General features: G+C 46.1%; 1 protein-coding gene across 6 annotated transcripts in view; it reads right to left on the bottom strand.

Annotated features, from left to right (window-relative positions):
* Window positions 1-20,655, bottom strand: part of RAPGEF4 (Rap guanine nucleotide exchange factor 4) — a 339,309-nt gene that overhangs the window by 63,418 nt on the left and 255,236 nt on the right. For all 6 annotated transcript variants that reach the window (XM_058664642.1, XM_058664640.1, XM_058664643.1 and 3 more), the window contains 3 exons: window positions 17,386-17,507; window positions 15,393-15,576; window positions 1,185-1,269 (listed from right to left, as the gene is read on the bottom strand). In XM_058664642.1, the coding sequence (XP_058520625.1) occupies window positions 1,185-1,269; window positions 15,393-15,576; window positions 17,386-17,507 (391 nt within the window). The remainder of the gene's footprint in view (window positions 1-1,184; window positions 1,270-15,392; window positions 15,577-17,385; window positions 17,508-20,655) is intronic.

The raw sequence follows: 20,655 nt of genomic DNA, 5'->3' as shown, positions 1-20,655 counted from the left end.
ATGGGACAAGGACCTCTCAACCAGCAGGTTAAAAGACCTGCTCTCTTGCTAGGTTCTTCAAACTTGGACCAAAGCTGCTTCCATACAAGAATAACTTTCAGACCACCCCCTTGCAGACAGTTTAAAGCATGGCTCCACATAGATGAGCCATTTAGTCAGCCTGCCTTTTCCTGGGCCAAGAAGGAGAGACATGTGCAAAATCACAGGACATTCTTACTGCTAGTGGCTCTTTCCTGCCTCGCACACAGTCAATCCCTGCAAGGTATTGCAAATGTCACTGTCATAAAGTTAGATAATAAAGCTTACATATGTGACCAGATGTATATTCTGAGACAGTGACAATTCTGAATTATTCCCAATAGCTAAAATCCCAAAGAATCCCCAACTAGCTACCATTCCAAAATGGTTAACACATTCACATCCTTTAGGGACAACTCTGTCTCTCTGTGCAGGTACAGCTTAGGGTTCCTTAGTACATAATCTATGAAAACTGAAACTACCTGCTTTTTCCCCTTAAAACACTAACACCTAGGAGACTGTGTTGCCAAGCAATTACACTCCCAGGCAAGGAGCTATCGCTACCCCAGACTGGAAGCCAAAGCTGCTGGCTAATAAACATGGCATGCAGATCAAAGCTGAGCAACACTTACTGCCTCCATGCCTTGACTGGTTACCCTGTTAACTAGTGAGAAGGGCTAGTGGCCTTAACAGAGGAGAAATGACATGCTCTTGAACTCTGCTTCCTTTGGGGGAAATAAGGTAGCAAACCCAGGTGGAGCAGGCCTCTTAGGCCAGCACAATCTGTCTGCATTTCTCTCCTTCTCCCTGCAGGCTGCATGGATCACAGGAGGGCTGCAGAAGCTGCTCCCAAGACCTGGTTGTCTCTTTGAGCCTGCAGGTGCCCAGGTTCTGATTTGTCGGGATGAGCACTTGTTCCAGTCCCAGTCACATCAGAATGTTTTGAGGGCTGGACACATGCTAACATGGGGTTTCTGGTTCCCCTGTGGAGACTGCTGTTGGGTAATACCTGCACGGTTTCTCAGGAGACAGAGGAGGGGGATTCAGAGGCAGATCCAGCAATTCCTGCCCACACACCACGGTACTCTCCTCATCTCGGCCCCCTAGTCCTAACAGGTCACTTAACTCAAAGTCCCCTGAACACACTGAGCTCAGAGATGGCTTACTGTGGTGGAGAGGTGGGATAAGGCTTTAATATGAAGGAGTTCTTCATAGATAATCTCCAGGTCATCTACAGTTCTCTGGCCGGGTCTGCAAGTTGAAAAAGAAGGACAGGACATAATGAAAAAAATCAAGGCAAAGTTTCAAGCATGGAAATCAGTTTAGGGATCACATTCAAGAATTTTTTCCCCCCATAAAAAGTTATTGGGAGAAGGATGGGGAGACATGTGGTATTATCCCTACACTGATTTTTGAAATCAATATGGTACATAAGAAAAGGGCATGGGAGAAGAAATCCAGGGGGTACAGCTCCCTGCTCCTCCAGCCCCAGGGGCACAGGCCCTTAGCGTCACGGTGCACTTGGCTGACTTAGCTCTCACTCTATAGATCTGAAAAGCTGCTTTTCAATAACTCAACCCATGTCAAAATGTGTCATTTAGCACCATTAAGGGACAATTGGCTTCATCAACTTGGCACTTGATCTAAATCCCCTGGGATGCTGTGGGTTCCCTTAGCCTAACTGGACCACAGTGCTGCAGTCACCACTGTTTTGGGTTATGTAAGGTGCTAGAGACTGCCTGCAGACGCCACATTTCCTGAGCTGGCCCTGAGGACAGGAGGGCACAAGACGGGGAGAAGGCAAACAGAGAACCCAGGCTAGGCGGAGAGGGAAAGGTTTATGTCCATGTTTTTCTAACTTGGCTCTGCAGACCACCTCTCTCCATAAAATCCATTTATGTAAGACTTTTTGTTTTTAAAGTTTATTATGAAAAGAATAGCCAGGAATCTGCTTTTCAGAAAGGGAGTGTTATGGATGTGCTGCTGTGAAAAGACTGAGTGATGGCACCGTCTTTGGTACCTGTAGTTATCTTGAAGCCACTAATGGAGTTAGCTTATGTTAATGGGCTAGTCCTTGGGACTTGGTTGCCTTCTGCAGAATAACGAGCCCTAATATGTTTTTGAAACTTAAGACCAAACTGGTTATTAATTCTGAGGATGGAGACAGTCTACACGGGCACAAGGAGGTGGCATGGACTTCCAACTACGTGCTGCAGTATGCACCACACTTATTTTATTTATTTATTTTTTAAAGATTTATTTATTTTTATTGGAAAGTCAGATATACAGAGAGGAGGAGAGACAGTGAGAAAGATCTTCCGTCCGATGATTCACTCCCCAAGTGAGCGCAATGGCCGATGCTGTGCCGATCCGAAGCTAGGAGCCAGGACTTCTTCCAGGTCTTCCACACGGGTGCAGGGTCCCAAGGCTTTGGGCTGTCCTCGACTGTTTTCCCAGGCCACAGGCTGGGAGCTGGATGGGAAGTGGAGCTACCGGGACTAGAACCGGTGCCCATATGGGATCCCGGGAGTTCAAGGTGAGGACTTTAGCTGCTAGGCCATGCTGCCGGGCCCGCACCACACTTATTATATGATCAATCCTCTTTATGTATTTTGTCCTAAATATCCAACAGTTTAAGAAATCACTCAGTATTATTAACCATTAAACATTTAAACCGTAGTGACTTCCTGAGGATATTCCGCTATTAAAATTTTTTCTAAAGGAAAGTACCCTTTTAAAAAAGCCTTGATTTATTACAGTTTTTGAGAGGCAGACATTGACAGAGAGACACAGAGGTACAGAAAGATACAGCTCTCATACCCACTGGCTCTCTGCCTGCACTGGTCAGGACTGGGTCAGGCCAAAGCTAGGGTCAGGAACTCAATCCTAGTCTGGCAGGTGGATGCCAGGGACCCAAGTATTTGAGCCATCACTACTGCCACCTTGGAACCACATGGACAGGAAGCTGGAATTGGGAGCGGAGCTGGATTCAAACCTGGGCACTCTGATGTGGGACATGGACAGCTCAAGTGGCATGTTAACTGCTAAGCCAAACACCTGTCTCACACACTGCAATTCCAAATGTGGCTTGTGGAGAGCACATGGAATGGAATGCTAGCTTTAGAGCCTGAGGATCAAGTTCCCATCTCAAGACACTACCCATGTGACATCAGAGTATTGGTCTTCCCAGTAAACAGGCAGTGCCTTGTTGAGCAAGACATCATAGGAACCAAAGGCAGCCATGGATGTGAAGGTCTCTGGATATTTATTTGTGCATGTGAAAAAGCCCAGCCAAGTGTTACTCAAAACTCAATCTCGCAGAAGAACTTTGCCCAACTAACAAATTGTCTTCTTGGGTCTAGCAAATTACTGTGAGACACAGCCAATTAGCAGGTCACTGCTTTAAGTAGTTACAACGGAACTGGAAATATTCTGCGAGAGTCAACTGGATTAAAAATTGTGCAACCTTGATAGCGTGTCGGGAGACATCAGGCATTGAGGGTCTGGCTGGAGGAAGGAAACCACGTATGTTACCTTCACAAGGACAGCTTAAACATGAACAAAGGAGCAGGATATGTTTCTCGTATGCAGTCAGCAGAGGATTCCTAATCCTAACTGCATGAAGCCGGAGCCTCCATCCATGACCTGGGAAATGCCAGCCAGGTCGCCTCCCACTAAGGATCCCCACTGGAGGATGGAAGTACACACCAATCTCACGGTTCAGGGGGGATCCCAGAAAAGATGGGACCCACAGAGACACTGAAGGAAGGCTGCACATGGGGCCCGCAAAGGGGTCAGGCCTCCTTCGCAAGAGGCCACATTTACCTCTTGACTTAGAGACAGGGATTTGAAAGCCAAGACCCTTGGGGATTTAAAAGTCAATCGAATCACCTCCATCCACCTACGCCTCTGGGAGCAGCTCATGCGTCTATCTCAGGGTGGACTAATAGGATTATGGTTTGGTGGCACAAGGAGTGGCCCTGCTGTGTGTGCTACACGTCATCAGCTTGGCTCAAATAGAAAACAGTTACATCTCCCTCTCACCTGCCTGGGGGTGAGCTGCCGTGGAGGAAGGAGACAAAGTCAGCTGGGAAAAGAAGGGCTCAGAATTTGGCTCTAAAGTCTTGACAGATCCAAGGCTGGAGTTTTTTTTAGAACAAACTTCTGTTGAGTTTAGGAACAGTATCAATATGAACTTTGTTTTGATTGTGTCCTATGGGTTTTAAAAAAACACTACATGTAGGATCTGTAACTCTGTCTTAAAAATAAGTATATTTCAGGGCTAGTGTTATGGCATAGTGGGTTAAGCCACTACCTGCAAGACTGTCATGTTGGCATCCCATATGGGTACTGGTTTGAGTCCCAGCTGCTCCTCTTCCTATTTGTCCCCCAACAGCCACATTCTCTGCTCCAGCCTCTGCCCAGCAGCATATGGTGAGTTGGGTAGGCCTGTTTGTGTCTGCCTTGCTATGGGTTTGATGGAAAAGCAATTCTAACATGCAAACAGTGCCAGAAAACAAGCCTGCAGCAGTACCACCAACCCTGTAAGGTGCCAACTTGACTTGTACTTCCAGCACACCAGAAAGCTGTAGGAAGTCTTGGATAACAGAAAGCAGACAGGAGTGACATGGAGCAGAGTGGAGTGGAGTGGAGTGGAACAGAATGGAATGGAAGGGAATAAGTCTGCAAGGTAAAACTGGAAAGAAACACAGTTCAATGCACAGAGACGTTGCATTCCTGTTGAGACAAAATGCACCCCAACAAGCATGGAGGGAGTCACCTAGAAGCCACTTAGATCAGGTTGGGCAGGGCAGCTAGTCCCTTCAGATCAAGTCAGTAGGGGCAGCCAGTCTTCTTGGATCAAGTTGGTGGGGGCATCCAGCCCCTTCGGATCAGGTCAGTGGGGCAGGCAGCCCCCTCCTCTCCACATTCCCATGCTAAACAGTGGGCAGGGCAAAAGGCCCAAACCTGACACCAGTGCTTGAAGAAGATGCCTGGCAAGGGCTCTCAGGACATGTGCTGGAGCCTTCAGGAGAAGTAGTCCAGAGCTCCAGGGGAACACACAGCAGGGAGGAGGAGAGTGTTGGAAGGGTTCTTTCTGTTCCTGGCAAATCTATGTTATCTCAGCAACTGAAACCTGGGGGTAGGCATCTTCTGAGGCACAGCCTACTAAGAACTAGAACTAGGCCTAGACACAGAAGCAGCCCCCAGCACCTGCCAGGGATGCCGTAAGGGTGCAGAGCAGCTGTACTTGCACAGAAACCAATGGTCCTGGCTTCATCAGGAGCCTATCAAGGGATGCTGTGGGAAAGGCCATGGCTGCTGTTTGAAATTGAATGGGAACAAAGCCTTAAAGAGTTACCAAGCCCTCCATATTACTGAGAATGACAGAGGAGAAAGGAAAACACAGCTATGTAAAGTTGGCCCCGTGATCTGGATGGTGAGCACCGCCCCAGGATAGGCAGCAACCATTGGGCCATCGACCCAGGCACTAGAGGACCATGCATATATGGTAATGAGGTGAGAGAAATCAGGACTGCAAGGAGCAGATATAAAAACAACCAGGTGATTCAGGCTTAGGCTAGCCATCAGGACAGTCTCCAGAGGTCTGCTGGGTACCAGGACCCCGGCCCCAGGGGCCTCCACACGCTTGGCAACTGAAGGTGGAGAAAGGTACCAGGGAAGAGGCCGTATCGGCACAAGTCAGCCTGGCCCACTTCTGTTCCCTGGGCCAAGCCCAGATATGAGCCTCTCCCCAGCCAGGGGACGTGTTAGCGTTTGTGGCAGTGAGGCCAGCAAGCAGTCTTGCCAGTCTCGAGGCTGCCTACAACTTGGAGCTGTTGTATCTTGCTTGTAGCATTTTCTAGCAACTCCAGGAAGGTACCCATTCTCCCCTTTCCCTTCTAGCCATCCTAAGAGCCTTGGATCAATGACATCTAAAAGGGAGCACCCCCTGCCACCATAATGGTGAAAATGCAAGTGGCTTTAAGCACCTTACATGATTTTTGTCTGTCTAGAGGTGAAAGGGAGAAAAGTGGAGATTCAATCCTGCATATTAGCCCCCACTGTCCACACTCTCAAGGGAGAGCTGTGTGGCCAGCTAGGGACATGCTGGAGAGAAACTTGTGCGACTGGGAGTGGGGCACATAAGCTCATGGCTTGCTTGGAGTGGCAGCCTCTGAATGGACCTGGTCTTTACCCGTCCTTCTCCAGATGTCACAGAGAGGGATGAGGTATCCTTGCTTCTTTACAAATCCGCATGGTACCACACATTGATGCGGATTTGTGGGTCCCCACTGGGAAAAGGCCTAGTTTCTGCAGCAGAGGCCATGTGGTGGCAACATCTGGTTACAGACAAGATAATACATGGGGAAAGATGTGAGAGCAGCTGATATATCAGAGGAGGGGGGGCACCGGGGATATTGGATGCTGCTGGTAAATACAGCTTATCAAGGAGCGCATCAAGGTCAGAGACACTTCCATTCCTGGAATGTGGAGGAACTGACAGAGTCACTCAGTCATCAATCAGCATGAGGGCATGACCACTGGGCAGAGGAGAGACAAGCAAACAGTCCTGTCCCTCTGCACCTGCTGCCTGCCAGCTCCAGGACACGGGAAAACACCTCCTTGTCTGGCAAAACCAGCCCAACTTTCTCTCACTTTCTTTCTTCCCCTCCCAGGTTCCCTGCTTTTTAAGTATCAGAGAACTCATGGCATTGCAATGACTGCACATCTAGAATGTCTTGCTGTGCAGCCCCCTGTCCTGCCCACCACTCTTTACCTGGCTGGTGCCCCAGACACATTTTAAGCATATCAGCTGCAAGCAGGTGTTTCCTAGCTGTGGCAGCAAAGCCTTGGCTTCTCTGTAAAACTGTAAGGGTACTACTGTGGTACACAGGAGAAGCAGTAGGAATGCTTGTAAGGAACAATGTCATCTTCATGGGGGCATGGGATAACATGTCTGTAATTCAGGGCCTCTGAGCCCTGAATATTCTTAGAACTATGTGCAACAGTGTTGAGGAATTCCAGATGCTCTGAGTTCTTCCAGCAAGTTCGGGGTATTCCAGAAGTTTCTAAGTGAAGGTTGTAAATGGTACCACTACTATTTTCCTTGAAAACCCCAGAACACCAAGTCACAAAGGACAGTCAGAGGGTGTCATTACATACTGTTGAGTAAGGCAAATGCTTTCAAAGAGCTGTTACAAAGAGGCGCCAATAACTTCTCCTTGCAAAAAGACAATTTATCAGGGACAAATGGGTTATGCTCGTCTTTGGTCATGTTACTACTTACTGAGCAAATCTGCACAGGGGACAACTGAAGAGACAGGAGCACTGATAATCAAGAAAAAAGGGGAAGGGGTGGAGAAAGGAAATTGGACTTGGACCAGTTCCTGGTGTAGCCACCAACACTGCTGGGTGATGCTGAAGAAGGTTGTTGGCACTCACACAACTTGATCCATAATGGATGATAATGAGCCCTACTCAGTTCCCAGAGTTATTTAATGGTTCAGAGAGGTGATGGCTGTGAGCTCATTCCAGCCACTGAGTGCTATATAAATATTGGTTATTGAGTTGTGTTTGTGCTTCTGGGTAGTAGACTGATGTAGAGTAAACTGGCTCCTCCTGGGGCTATGGTGTGTCAGTGGTTTCTATGGAATAAATGTTCCAGCACTTCTTCAAGGAAACTGGGAAGAGAAGCCGATTAATTATCCTAAGTCACATGCCACATTTAGCAAAACCAAACCAAACAAAAAATGTTGCAAAACATACTTATTTCAAAAATCACTTGCTGTTTATATAAAATTCCAGGATAGGTGGACATCTAAACCTGACAACACTGATCATTAAGCAATTAAGACCATAGAGCAGACTCACTTTTGACAATAGATTTGAAAACTGACCCATGTGATCAGCTGGATTCTGCTGCTGATAATACAAACATGAAAGAATTACATGCATGTGAAGCATAGCATTATTTCAAGAAAAAATAATCATTAACATTCAGAAGGAAGGGTTGAAGGAAGGGAGGGACGGAGAGAGAGAGAGAGAGAGAGAGAGAGAGAGAGAGAGAGATTGATTGATTGCACCTACTGGTTAATTCCCCGGGGTCCTGGGTAACTGAGGGTCCAAACCTGGAGTCAAGAATGCAAGCCAAGGCTGGGCACGATGGCTCAGTGGCTAAATCCTTCCCTTGCAAGCACCAGAATCCCATATGGGACCTGGTACATGTCCTGACTGCTCCACTTTCCATTGAACTCCCTGCTTGTGACCTAAGAAAGTGGCCAAGGAGGGCCCAAAGGTTTGGGACCCTGCACCCACCCACATGGGAGAACTGGAAGAAATTCCTGGCTCTTGGCTTTGAATTAGCTCAGCTCCGGCCATTATGGCCAGTTGGGGAGTGAATCAGAAATGGAAGATCCTTGTCTATCCTTCTCTCTGTAAATACATCCCTCCAATAAAAATAAATAGATGTTAAAATTAAAAAAAGGAATGTAATCTAGGTCTGCCATGTGGGTGGCATGAATTCAATCACTTGCATCATCACGCTGTCCCCCCGCCACACCAGCACTGGGGTAGGAGATTAGAGAATCAGGGGCTGGAGCTGGGACTCACCCAGGCACTCCAAGACAGCATGCAGGTGTCCCTGGCAGCACCTTACCCACTGTGCCACACAACTCCTCACAGTTCTCATAACCCATTATGTGGGAGTGGTATTTCTAGACAGTTCACACACACACACACACATTTTTTCAAAGTCTTACACACTTGTACTTCATTCAGGTTTATATGGTAATAACTTAATGAGATGAAGTTGGTCTATAAACTATTTTAAAATCCAATTCACAAAATGCCTTTCTTCAATATCCAATGCATACAGCCATGAGATCACTCCAGACCTTTCTTGGACCACAGTAGGTATTTCACAGGAAGGGACACAACCCTGAAGTCAGACAACCTATTTCAGATCCCAAACCCATTAATTTTGGGATAATCACAGGCCACTGATTCAGCCTAAATTTTCACTCCCAAATCCATAAAATGGGAATAACATGGAATAGCCATCTCATCATTTCATGGAATGAACTGAACTAAATAATTGTTTAACACAGTAGTTAGCATACATGTGCCCAGCAAATGTTGGTTATGATTAAACACAACCACATCTGTGTTTCCATTTATAATCTCTTTGTAAAATAAGGAGAAGGTAAATTGTTATTCCTAGATTTATTTTACAGTTGAAGAGGTTTGTAATCTGGGGAAGGTGGATGATTAACTGATCAACTGGTAAGAATACAAGTTGGGGCTGTTGCACTCAGACTTTCTTTTTCTTCCATTCCTCACTTGCTCCTTCCCCCTCTCCCTCCCTCCCTTCTTTCCTTCCTTTTTCCCTCCCTTACTCCTTTCCTCTCTTCCTCCCTCCCTTCTTTTCTTCCTTCTTCCCATTCCAGCAGGATCATGGGTCAAATGCATATATCACAACTGTTATTATGAAATTCTCAAAATGTGATCAATTTTATCCTTCGTTCAGTCTTGACCTTTCCTGTTCATTCACCACAGGTAACAAAGGGGCTGACCTCCCATGCATCTGACCACACTACATCTCCCTTTAAAATGCCTCATGGTGCCCCCACATGATCACAAAATAATATCCAAGGCACACAGAGGATGCAGTAGCTCCCCTTCATCCAACCCTGACCAGAGTCTGCAGCCACAAACACAAGGCTGGGTGGGCACCTCCTTGGCTTACTCTCTCCCACAAGCACTCTCCTGGGCATCCCCCAGGCATGCCCCCTTGTCTGCCAGGCCATCAGCTCTCTCTCTCTATCTTTGTTCTGGGAAGAAGGGAATAGAAATAAGACCTTGTTGCTCTTAACAGTGGAGAGGGCTTTGGAATTTGTAAGAAAGACTTGAGAATCAACCTAAACATCCAGCAATCACACACGGAACACATTCAGGGACATTCAGAGCCAGAGCAGACAGCACTCAGCACCTGACTCAAAATCCCAGCTTACAGAGCAGTTAATGTAAGGGAGAATGCCACGATACAGTCTTAGAGGGTCCAATGGTAAGAGCTGAAAAATAGCCAGGGGGACAGGCCCGAAAACATTAACAGTAATTATCTCTGGACCACATAACTGCAGGTGTTATTTAGTCTTCTTGAATTCTTTACTGTGCTTTCCAAATTTCCAACACTGAATAGATTGATTTTAGTAATAAAATTCATTAGAAACTTGAGATAATCTTTTAATGGATCCCAAACTGTGAATGGGCAGCCCACCCAACACCCCTCTCCTGAGCCTCAACCATCACAGCTGTGATCCTGTGGCTGCTGCCCTGGGTACATAGACACCGAGGGCAAGTGCCAAGCTGCCCCTGCAGGGACAGGCAATGCCAAGCCCCTAAAATGACCCCTTTAATCAGTCATTTATTCAGACGTGGCTCACAGGCTGTCACTTAGGGCACAGCCACCCTTCCAGCTAAAACAAAGGCAAAGTTTGTCATGTCGTGAGGGAAAGGATTCCCAGTGAATTTCTTGCTGCAGAAGATTAGGCTCTTTCAGGCTCGCGTTTCCACTCATCTGATTAGCACTTGGGATGGACTTCATGACTGAACATTCTGTTGGCAAGTCCCACCAGAAATCACAACCCACAGTACCACTGATTTCAGCCTTGCTAGTCAGAGATCCCTTGAGGAAAAAAAAAAAAACCTGTAATTATCAGGATTTTGAATTTCACACCCTCAAAAACAGTTTGGATAAATAACAATCCTATTATAACAGGTTCTGCTAATGAAAAGCAAGTATTAGCCTCCCTCAAGCGTCCCCTAGAGCAAGTGTATGGAACAGCAGGTGAAAGTGGCCTTAATCTGCCTGTGCAGGACAGTCTGGTACCGGGGCATTGGGTGGACAAATGGGCATCGCTTCTGCCCACCCAATGTCCTTTGATCCATCATGAAGCATCTCCTTTCAACTTCAAGTATGCACTGGAAAACATCAACTTATCATACAAACAAGCAAAGTTAAGTTTCAGAGTTTCCAACCCATTTGGAGGACTCCAAACCGGCCAACAAATCTCTCAGGTTATTTTTTTTTCTGTGCTCTGACTTCTGTGTTTCTCAACTACTTAAGCTGATGGAATTGAGCCTTCAACATATATTTGTTTTATTTATTTGAAAGGCCAAGTTAGAGACTCAGAGTAAAACAGAGTGATAAGAGAGAGAGAGTCAGAGATTTGAGATCTTTTGCCCACCAGTTCATATCCATGACAGATGGGGCTAGGCCAGGCCAAAGGCAGGAGCCCAGAATTCAGTGCAGTTCTCCCTTGTGGAAAGAAGAGACCCAAGTATTTTTGCCATCATCTGCTGCCTACCAGGTGTGCACCTGTGGGAAGCCAGAATGGAAGCAGAACCAGCACTTGAACCTAGGTACACCAATATGGGATACAGGATTCTCCAGCAACATCTCAACCACTGCATCAAATGCCCATCTGAAAGCTATCATATCTTTAAAAAATCTTCAATTATTTGAAAGGCAGAATGAGAGAGAGAGAGAGAGAGAGAGAGAGAGAGAGAGAGAGAGAGAGGAGAGAGAAAGAAGCAATTTCCTATGTTTACACCCCAAATGTCTGCTGTGGCTTGACCAGGCTAATCCCAGGAGCCTGAAACTTCATTTGAGTCTCCCACGTGAGTGGTAGGGGCCCAAGAACTTGTGCCATCTTCTGCTGCTTTCTTGAGCACATCAGTAGGGATTTGTACAGGAAGTAGAACAAATGGAACTTAAACCGGTGCTCACATGGGATACTTGCTTAACCTACTGTACCACAATGCCAGCCCCCAAATTTATAATAGTTTACTTATATGGCTACTCTGAATCTTTTTGTCCACAATTCTCTATTCAATGTACCTGCTGAAATGCAGATAAAATGCATATTTCTACTTGTAAAGGGCCTCCACTGTATCTATTTGCTATAGAGTAACCTCTTGTTTCTAGACTCATAAATAAAGCAAAAATCAAAACAATAGGCTCCCAAAGCTCCTTTTGCAGTTGATGGCCTGTCTTAAAGCTACAACAACGGCCCTGTCAAACTGTCATCGCTCTCTAGCTCTTGCCCCCAAATGCCATCCAGGTCTGCACCTGTGAAACCAGGCTGGGCATTGTGAATCACTCTGTCTGCCACCACATAAAAAGCTAATTTCACATTCAAAATGTGTGTTTTTTTTTTCAATACCAATAGCAACAAGAGTGTGCCAAAAAATTTCCCCTGAGGCTCCATTCTGTTTTTTAAACTACAGAACATTCTTTCATAGTTTGACAGTTAAAATGCTGCAGTTAATGTAATAAACAGAGAATTTTTCTAAGTAGCCTGTCAAAACAAGTGACACTTTTTTTTTTTTTGGCTGGCGAGTCTCAGATTCAGAACAATAGGAAGTACCTTTCAAAGCAACATCTTCATTATATAATCAAATTCTCAAAGTAATCTTCTCATCAAAGAATATTGTGTTATTTCTTTCCCAGTAATTATCCGAGTTGGGTACCCTCTCTGGCAGGGGTGACTACTCTACAATGCAGCTGGGCTGAGTCCTGCCCTGGTCCCTGTCGAGCCAGGGCATCTCGCAAATCTATGTTTCTTAAGGAGTTGGCAATTTGGGTAGTAAGAAGTCAGCAGTCCCAGGACCTTTGAACAGGTCCTCTATATCCAGAAGTCAAGTCATCCAGCTGGGTCCTCTTCAAGGACAGTGTTGATGCTGGTAACCACCAACCAACTACACTTGTCTCTCCACTTAAAGCAAGAGCTGTTAAAGGTTATCAGGAGACTTAAAAATGCGATGTGTGGCTGAGTTTGAATGCTTGTTTCCCAAACTTAGAGGTCTTTTTTTTCACTTTCCCATCTCTTGGAAGTTGTCTTCCCAGTGGAAGAAAATCCCAAAAGTCAAAAGAAAAACCACCAGCCCAATAATCATTGGTTCAAAAAGGTAAAATAATTAAGAAGATGGGAGAATCCACTGGCTACTAAAGTAACACCTCTTGGAATCTTGGTGAAATGTGTGCTTTGAGAGCCAGTGACAAACTCCAGATGTCTTAGCTAGAGCCTGCAGTTCTCTCAGAAGGGTCTGTGAGCTCCTGGGCGTTATGTAGTTCAAGGCCATCCAGAAGACAATGCAAGCCGGAGAGAAGCTCCCACCCCTAGGACAGCTCAGGACACAGATCTTAGGTCTTGCTGCCAGAGTGAATCAAACAATTAGCACAAGTGGTTCTAGTGTACAGTAGGAACTCAATAAATCCATGCTGCCTTTGAATCTAATCGGTGAGTACCTCTCTCCCTGGATTACAAATCCTTTAGCTATATACAGAGCCAGGCTATGGCCCCTGTACTCCATACAGCTTAGACCTCCTCTGCAATCTATGTTAACGCATGAATACACTACTCTGTAGCATGTCATGTGGCTGTGATTAAGTAACAGCTTGTATATACAGCTGCTTGAGTTTTGTCTCCCATATTAAACAGAAAGTTCAAGGAGGGAGGACCAAACCTCTTGCTCAGAGCTTCCATTAATGCCTCTGCACCTAATGTAGGAGTTATAACAAAGTAGGTGTTCCATAAATGTCGGTCAATAAACAAATGAAGGAAGTAAAACAGGTTATGCCCAGTAAGACAGTTCACTGCCCTGTTTCCCAACAAGCAGCCCCACATTTTGTGGGGTTCCTCAATGCTGTGTTGTACTGGGAACCCCTTGGGTTTAGTCACCACTGCACAAATGTCAGCAACGTGTGTCCTTTCCCTGGGGATTCAACCACTGAGATAGCTGCTCCCATTTCCAAATGCCCTGGTTTAGAACCACTGCATGAGGTGGGCCTGACAGTAGGTGGCAAAAGGGAGGAAGGACCCAGGAAATATGCTGAGGAAGGACAAGTGGAGGGCAAGTTCATGAGGGAAGACAGGCAGTCTGGCAGCAAAGAAGGCCTGGGTCAGATGGTACATTCACTTCAGTTCCCTGAGCCCCGGGGGTCCGCTATGTGCCCTTGGTCCTACCCCTGTGATCCTTCAGGGCTGAGCAAACACAGATTGATGAGGCAGGCTTCTTGGACTCGACTCCTGCTCAGGTCAGCAAAGCTGCTGCCATTCTCTTTGATATTTGGGATTTTCCTGCTATATATATATTTTGTTTGTTTGAAGATGGGGTTTTGAGGCTCAAAGAGCTGACAAGCATGGTTCTAGAGTTAAGGATGAGGGTGCCAATAGGGAGGAGGAAAGGTCTTTGAAACACACGATGGGGGAGAGGAGGACCCCAGAGAAAAGTTTCGACAAAGGGGACATGGTGTGACCAAAATGAAGCATGCTGAAAAGGCTTTGCAGCTCGGAGCCTGGGCCAGTGAAAGGGAAAGTGTCCTAGGGGAAGGAAATAAAGCTGCACCTGTTGTGAGGTGGGGCAAGGGGCAGACTTTGGGGAAGTTGGTCTAAGGGATTCCACCCTCTCAGAAAGTGCCTGGCCGACACCAAGATGTGGCCACGTAATGATCTTGTGAAGGCCTGTGAATGAATGAAGGTCAGCTGGGCTGTGACTTAAAGAGTCCAGAGCCCCAGTTGCCTGGCAAAGGCTATAGGGTGGAGGCAATTTCATTTCCAGCAGCAAAACCTAAGCCTCTGTGTGTGGGGGTGGGGTGTGTGTGTGAGTGTGTATATTGCTTTCAGAAGCAAGGGTCAAGCCACGCCCCATAGGAAGGTGTTCTGGGGAGGATCAGCCCACACATCTCTGCATGCCCTGGATCCATCCACAGGCTGCCAGGCTTCTAACAGTAGAGTGCCCCACCAGTGATGGGGCACCACGTGTTCTCCCTGAATGGATGCGATTACATCTCCCCAGTCCTCAACTTCAATGGGCAGGCTGCTGCCGAAAGCCTCAACACATCTCAGAGATGTCAGGGGGGCGTCTGTCTCGTGGCCAAATGGAGATCTTTGAAGGGGTGACTGAAGAGAACGTGTCTGTGAGCGCAGTAAAGGAAGCTCAGAATGCGGCAAGTGACTGGCTGAATTAATGAACGAACCAATGCAAGAGAGCCCAAGAGTTCTACTAACCCCTGTTCTGTTGGAGTAGCAAGAAAGGCTCTGCCGCAGTCTGACACAGCAACAGAGCCATGTGTGTGCGTCACTGGCCAAAGGTCTTTTTAATAGTGGCCCTCAGTTTGGCATTCTGTGCCAACTGCTGATTATCTCGATAGATGAATAGGAAATGGATTTTCAGGTTCCAGAGTAAGAACATAGAGTAAAAAGAAAAGCAAACATAAAAATTGCACGCCTTCCCCTGTGTCCCTAAAGGCCAAGCTCGGCCCTGGGTGCAACTGTACAGGGAGGTGGCGTGCATGCGCGCTCACTCACGGTTTGCGCAGGATCATCCGCATGTGGGCGTCGGGACCCATCTGCGATAACAGCAGCATGGTGTCCTGGAGCTCCTCATCACACTCCTTTTTCTCCTCCTCGGTAGGCAAAGGGGCATCGTCGTGCTCATCATCCAGGAATCGATAAAATAAATATTTGTCTTGGAAATGGTGCTCCTGGTCCACTGTAGGGAACATAGGGGCAACTGTCAGCAGGGACTTCTGCCTCCGGGCTCTGTTTGCCAGAATCAGGCAGTGGTGGGCCCCGCGCCACAGAGCCAAGGGGGCGGCTCTGTGGTGCGACTCCGCAGTCTTGACACCCCGCCCTAGCCAGGCGGGGAAGCTGGAAGACATGACCTCAAGGCTGGAGTCACACCCAACAGCCCTCCCCGGCTTCCGTAGGACGCCCTTTGAGAACCTGCCAGCTTAAATGAGATGAGTGCTTGGACGTGCAGGAATCATCTGGGTGACATTTTCTAGGATGTGGAATATAGCTCCCTTACAGGAACAAGTCCCACAATGGTTTGGGGAAGTGTGGGATTAAAAACAACAGAGAAACTATCTTGTCAGGGTCAAAATTCACATTTTCTCTATGTGCTGTTTACTAACATTTCCATCTGCCCGCCGACAGAGGAAAGTTAGACTAACATTGTTTGAATTAAGCATAGTGGATCATGCTCCCAGGTCATACACACTCCTTGAGCAGGATTTTAGGTGATTTGCTTCCCCAGTTTTGATTTTAAAAAGTTGCTCCCTCTCACTGTTGTAAACAGCAAGATTTACCTCTTGGTAGGACAGACAGTGAACTCAACTCAAAACCCCTCCTCAACAAAGGTTCAGGGAGGACAATGGAAGTAACAGTTGGCTTGGGTGCTGCAATTTTTGAAATATAAGCATAGTTTTTTCAAAACATATATTTTTCATATTGCATGAGCTAGTGCAAAAGAAAATCTGAAATTCATGCATAGTCTTTTCATCTTAATAAACATTTTTATAAGGTATATTTTGATGCAAACAAATTGAAATCTAGGAAAAGTATTTTTTCCCATAATATGCATTGCCTGTGAATTTTTTTTAAGATGCCTCATATATGTCTCTGGGCCTTTAGACCCTGGCCCAAGGGAGCATTCCTCCGTTTAAAGGATGGGGAGAAGAAGTGACCCGTTGCTGCTCAGAGTATGAGCCCTAGAGCAGCGACAGCCAGGAGCTTGTTGGAAACACAGACACTCAGGATCTATCCCAGACCTGCTAAGTCAGAATCTGCATTTTAACAAGACTCTTGGGTGATTTGCATGCACATGAACAAACATTTGAGAAACACCAGGAAAACCATCATTAGGTTCCCAGGTGTTGGCAAATTAAACGGATGATTTTAATATTTTGTCTGTTTTGCAGAGCACGTGTGAGATGATGGCGTGGTAGTTGAGTCACAGTGGTACTCCAGGCTTACCTAGTTACTATGTTCAGTGGTAGCCCCTGCAGTCATGAGGGGCTGCTGCAATCTGCGGAGCACATTGCTGATTTTAAATATGGCCATCCCACGGGGTTACAAATTGGCTCTCCCAGACAACAGCACAGTTAAAAGGAAGCTTCTGAATTCATTACCTACTTGAATGTCATCAGCCAAGCCACACGTTTCATTGCTCTTCCTTCTGCTCCTGCATCGGAAGTGCTATGCAGTGCTGAGCGTGTAATCACACTATCAATGAACCATGAATGCAAACTAATAAACATAATTGGAATGGATGCACTCGGGTTGCAATTTCATTTTCCTCTCACACATTCTCTGAAGTTAGGAAGGTACAGTGGTGGAACATGGGCATCAGTAGCATCCGTTCACCACATTTGCATTATTAAATGAAGATGCCAGCTCTGTGGGTCCATGAAGGGATCATAATTTTTTCTTGTCCATAGGGGAACTAAGCAACAACTTGCTTGGAAGAAACGCACTTAGCAATCCGGGAGGATTTTCCAGGGATGCTGGTGCATCTTACCGTGGTTGAGAACGCCATCTTCCAGCAGGACTTGCCACATGCCAACAGCTTGGGTCCGGGAGTGAACACACGGAGTCTGCTGTATCATCCAGTCCACCAGCTCGGTTCCCACACAGCATTGTCTAGGGGGTGGGGCACAAAGATGGGAAAATCACCCCGTGGCAGATAGGAGGATGAAAGTTGCTTTTGAGAGAACTCTCCAAATAGTTCAGTGCTTTCCCAAACACAAGGGATTCTCACAGCAAAACAAAGCATCACCTGTTGTAGCTTCTGGTTCTCAAATGTGGATACAAACCAATAAAACCACTAGGTTCATTAGAGAACCTTTCAAGCTAGACCCACTAACCGCTAGAACTGGTAGACTAGTTGCAGCACCAGGGGAGACCAGAGGACATGACCTAAGGATGTGATATGATCTAGTAAGCTAATCACAGGAACACAAGTGGTTACGTTGAAGGGGTGCCAACAAATCTTAAGAGTAAGGAGAAGACAAATATTGACTTCCTTCACCTGAGCTTTGTGAAGGAATGAGTTAATGTTTAGGAGGCACTTGGAGGTGCTCCCCTAAAGATGCAGTGTAAGTACAAAATTATAGAGCACTTTATATCCTCAAGTAATGCTACTGATCTCCTTCCGAGGGATGTTGGGAGAAACGAGCAATTAGTGATGCAAATCTCTTTGGAAAAAAGTTCTGTGTAATGAGCATGAGCACTTCTGCAGAGCCTGTTAGCTGGAGGGCTGCACATGCTTTCTGCGTATGTATGCGCACCTTCATCCCCTCAATCCCCTCCTTCCATGATGAGTTGATGTGAATGGGCAAACTGTATCTCTCAGGAAAAGCATCATTACGGACACACATCAGGAAATTTTGAAACCTTCCGTGAAGGCTGGTATTTGAGATGTGTCACAGAGGAGGAAATCAAACCTTGAAGTCCCAGAGATGTCTCCCAGGGGACAATGGGACAAATCAGGGAGCTGGGGTGCTGGCTGCTTGCCACTGGGACTGGCTCACCCGTGGCCTTTCCTCCCATGCGAAGGATGACCTGCCTCTGGGGACACAGGCTGAGACAGGATCAAGCCCAGAGTGATTAAGTTGAAGCAGACTTCTAGTGCTATGTCACTTTGGGAAGTCTTGAAGTGGAAGCAGATAGGGACCACAGCTCTAGGTCTAGTTACTTATTAGCCATGCGACTTGGGCCAACGTAGGGTGTCTGTTTCCTTGTCTCTGACCTCTGAGGTCTTTGCCAGTGCTAATATTGTAGGACCTCTGAAATCATCTGGCTTTGAGAAAGTCTTGACTGGGGACTGACCCCGGGTCCAAAAAAGCTTTTGGATTTCTAAAATTGTCCTTGTTACCATCTAGACTCATACATTAGAGTGTCAATGGACAAAGAGGTGCTCACTATGTTTCTGGAACCAAAGTGTTTCTCTTCAAACTGTTTCCTGTGTTTTCTTTCTAGGGAATTTATTAATGGAGAAGGTTTATTATAAGACTATACAAAATAAAGGTAATTTGGCTTTTAGTTCACTGACTGCCTTATGACAAGAAGCAATGCAATCAGGATGAGCCCAGGGCATGCGGGTCCCTACTCTTACAGTCAGATTATGCAATGCAGAGCCATGGCAATATAACCTATAGCTGATAGAATTGCTGGGGAATCTTTCAATTAATGTTTCCTAGCTCTGGTAGCCCAGCTAGTAGATGTGAATGTTGCTTCCAATGGGGTGACCCCACCTCTGCAGAGGCTTTAACTACTCCTACTCCCCAAATTGTAGCAAAGATTGAAATGGGCGGAGGAGCAAGAGGGAGAGGGAGAGAAAGTACTCAAGAACTGCAGAAACAAGAAAGCACAGCTTTGGCTTCCAGCAGAGTCCACCAGCCATCACCAGCAGATCATTAGTTTGCATCATAGGGTGTGGAGTGGCTGTCACACCTCCATGTCGGTGTTTGCCCTCCTAGTGCTAGGGAGCAGTAAAGATTCTGACTTCTAGTTTCCAGAATTTGTCATCAACTGTGACATATTTTAATGGAGCCATTTGTCCTCAATCAAAGGCAATAATTGCAATAGCATAATCACAAACTAAGAAACAAAAAGTTTAAAATAGAAAGGTCTTTTAGCCATATGAGATTTTTGAGATCCACTTAAAAATGAATTCAAGATGTTATTATTTCTTTCTGTGGACAGGTGACACATAATTTTTTTTAAACCTTGACTTTCCATAAAATTAGAGCAGTGTGTAAGGCTACGGAGTCCACAAAGAATCAGCTTGCAGGCGTGGAGAAAAAGGCTTGCAACTGTAACCACCCTCAGCAATAGCTAGTGAAAACCAACCTGAAAGGGACTGGATGACCCATCTGTCCTAAGAAGGGCTTGCAAGAAGAATGAACTGGTGATAAAAGGGAGATGCTCTTTAAATCTCATCTTATATCAAATTTCTGTCAAGAGAAACTAATATAGATGTAACTTTACATGTCATGGCATGTTGATTCGGATCTTGCAACATAGTCAACCACAAATGCAGGCAGCAGAGAAGTTGTTTGTGTGGAGTATAGAAAATAGTGACCCGAAAAAGAAACATTTGCAATGTTTTTCCATCTCAGAGAGAGAGAGAGAGAGAGAGAGAGAGAGAGAGAGAGAGATGAAGAGGGGAATTGGCTCTTGAAATATATATCCCTGAGGTACACACACATGGAAAGGTGGATCAGGTGTAATTCTATGGGTTCTATCACAGATGGTAGTCTCTGGAAGACATATATCCTCACAATACTTTTTATAAAAGATTTATTTATTTTTATTTGAAAAGCAGATTTTGCAGAGATAAAAGACAGACAGACAGAGATCTTCCATCTCTGGATGTGGCCATCCCAAATGGCTACAATGGCTAGAATTGAGCCTCCTCTGAGTCTCCCAATTGGGCATAGGGACCCAAGCATTCAGGCTATCTTCTGTTGCTCTTCCAGGCCACAAGTAGAGAACTGGATCACAAGTAGGGCATCCAGGACAAGAATTGGCATCCATATGGGATGCCAGCACCACAGGGTGGAGGATTAGCATACTATGCCACTGCACCAGCCCCACCTTCACAACAACTTTAAAATTGTTTGTGTTCTAGCTTCTCATAGGATCTCACGAAGTTCATTTATGTGAATCAAATGGGTTTTGACTCACGTTGAGGCTAATGGGTTCTGAGGTCATGTCCAGACTGATGGGAAGGAAAGCCTGCTGACAGGCAACAGAGGGCTGTGTTTGTTTAGGAGTCAAGGTAAAG

This window comes from Ochotona princeps, chromosome 5, assembly GCF_030435755.1.
Source record: "Ochotona princeps isolate mOchPri1 chromosome 5, mOchPri1.hap1, whole genome shotgun sequence".
In the NCBI taxonomy this organism is placed as follows: Eukaryota; Metazoa; Chordata; class Mammalia; order Lagomorpha; family Ochotonidae; genus Ochotona; species Ochotona princeps.
This window is presented reverse-complemented; position numbering and strand designations above follow the sequence as displayed.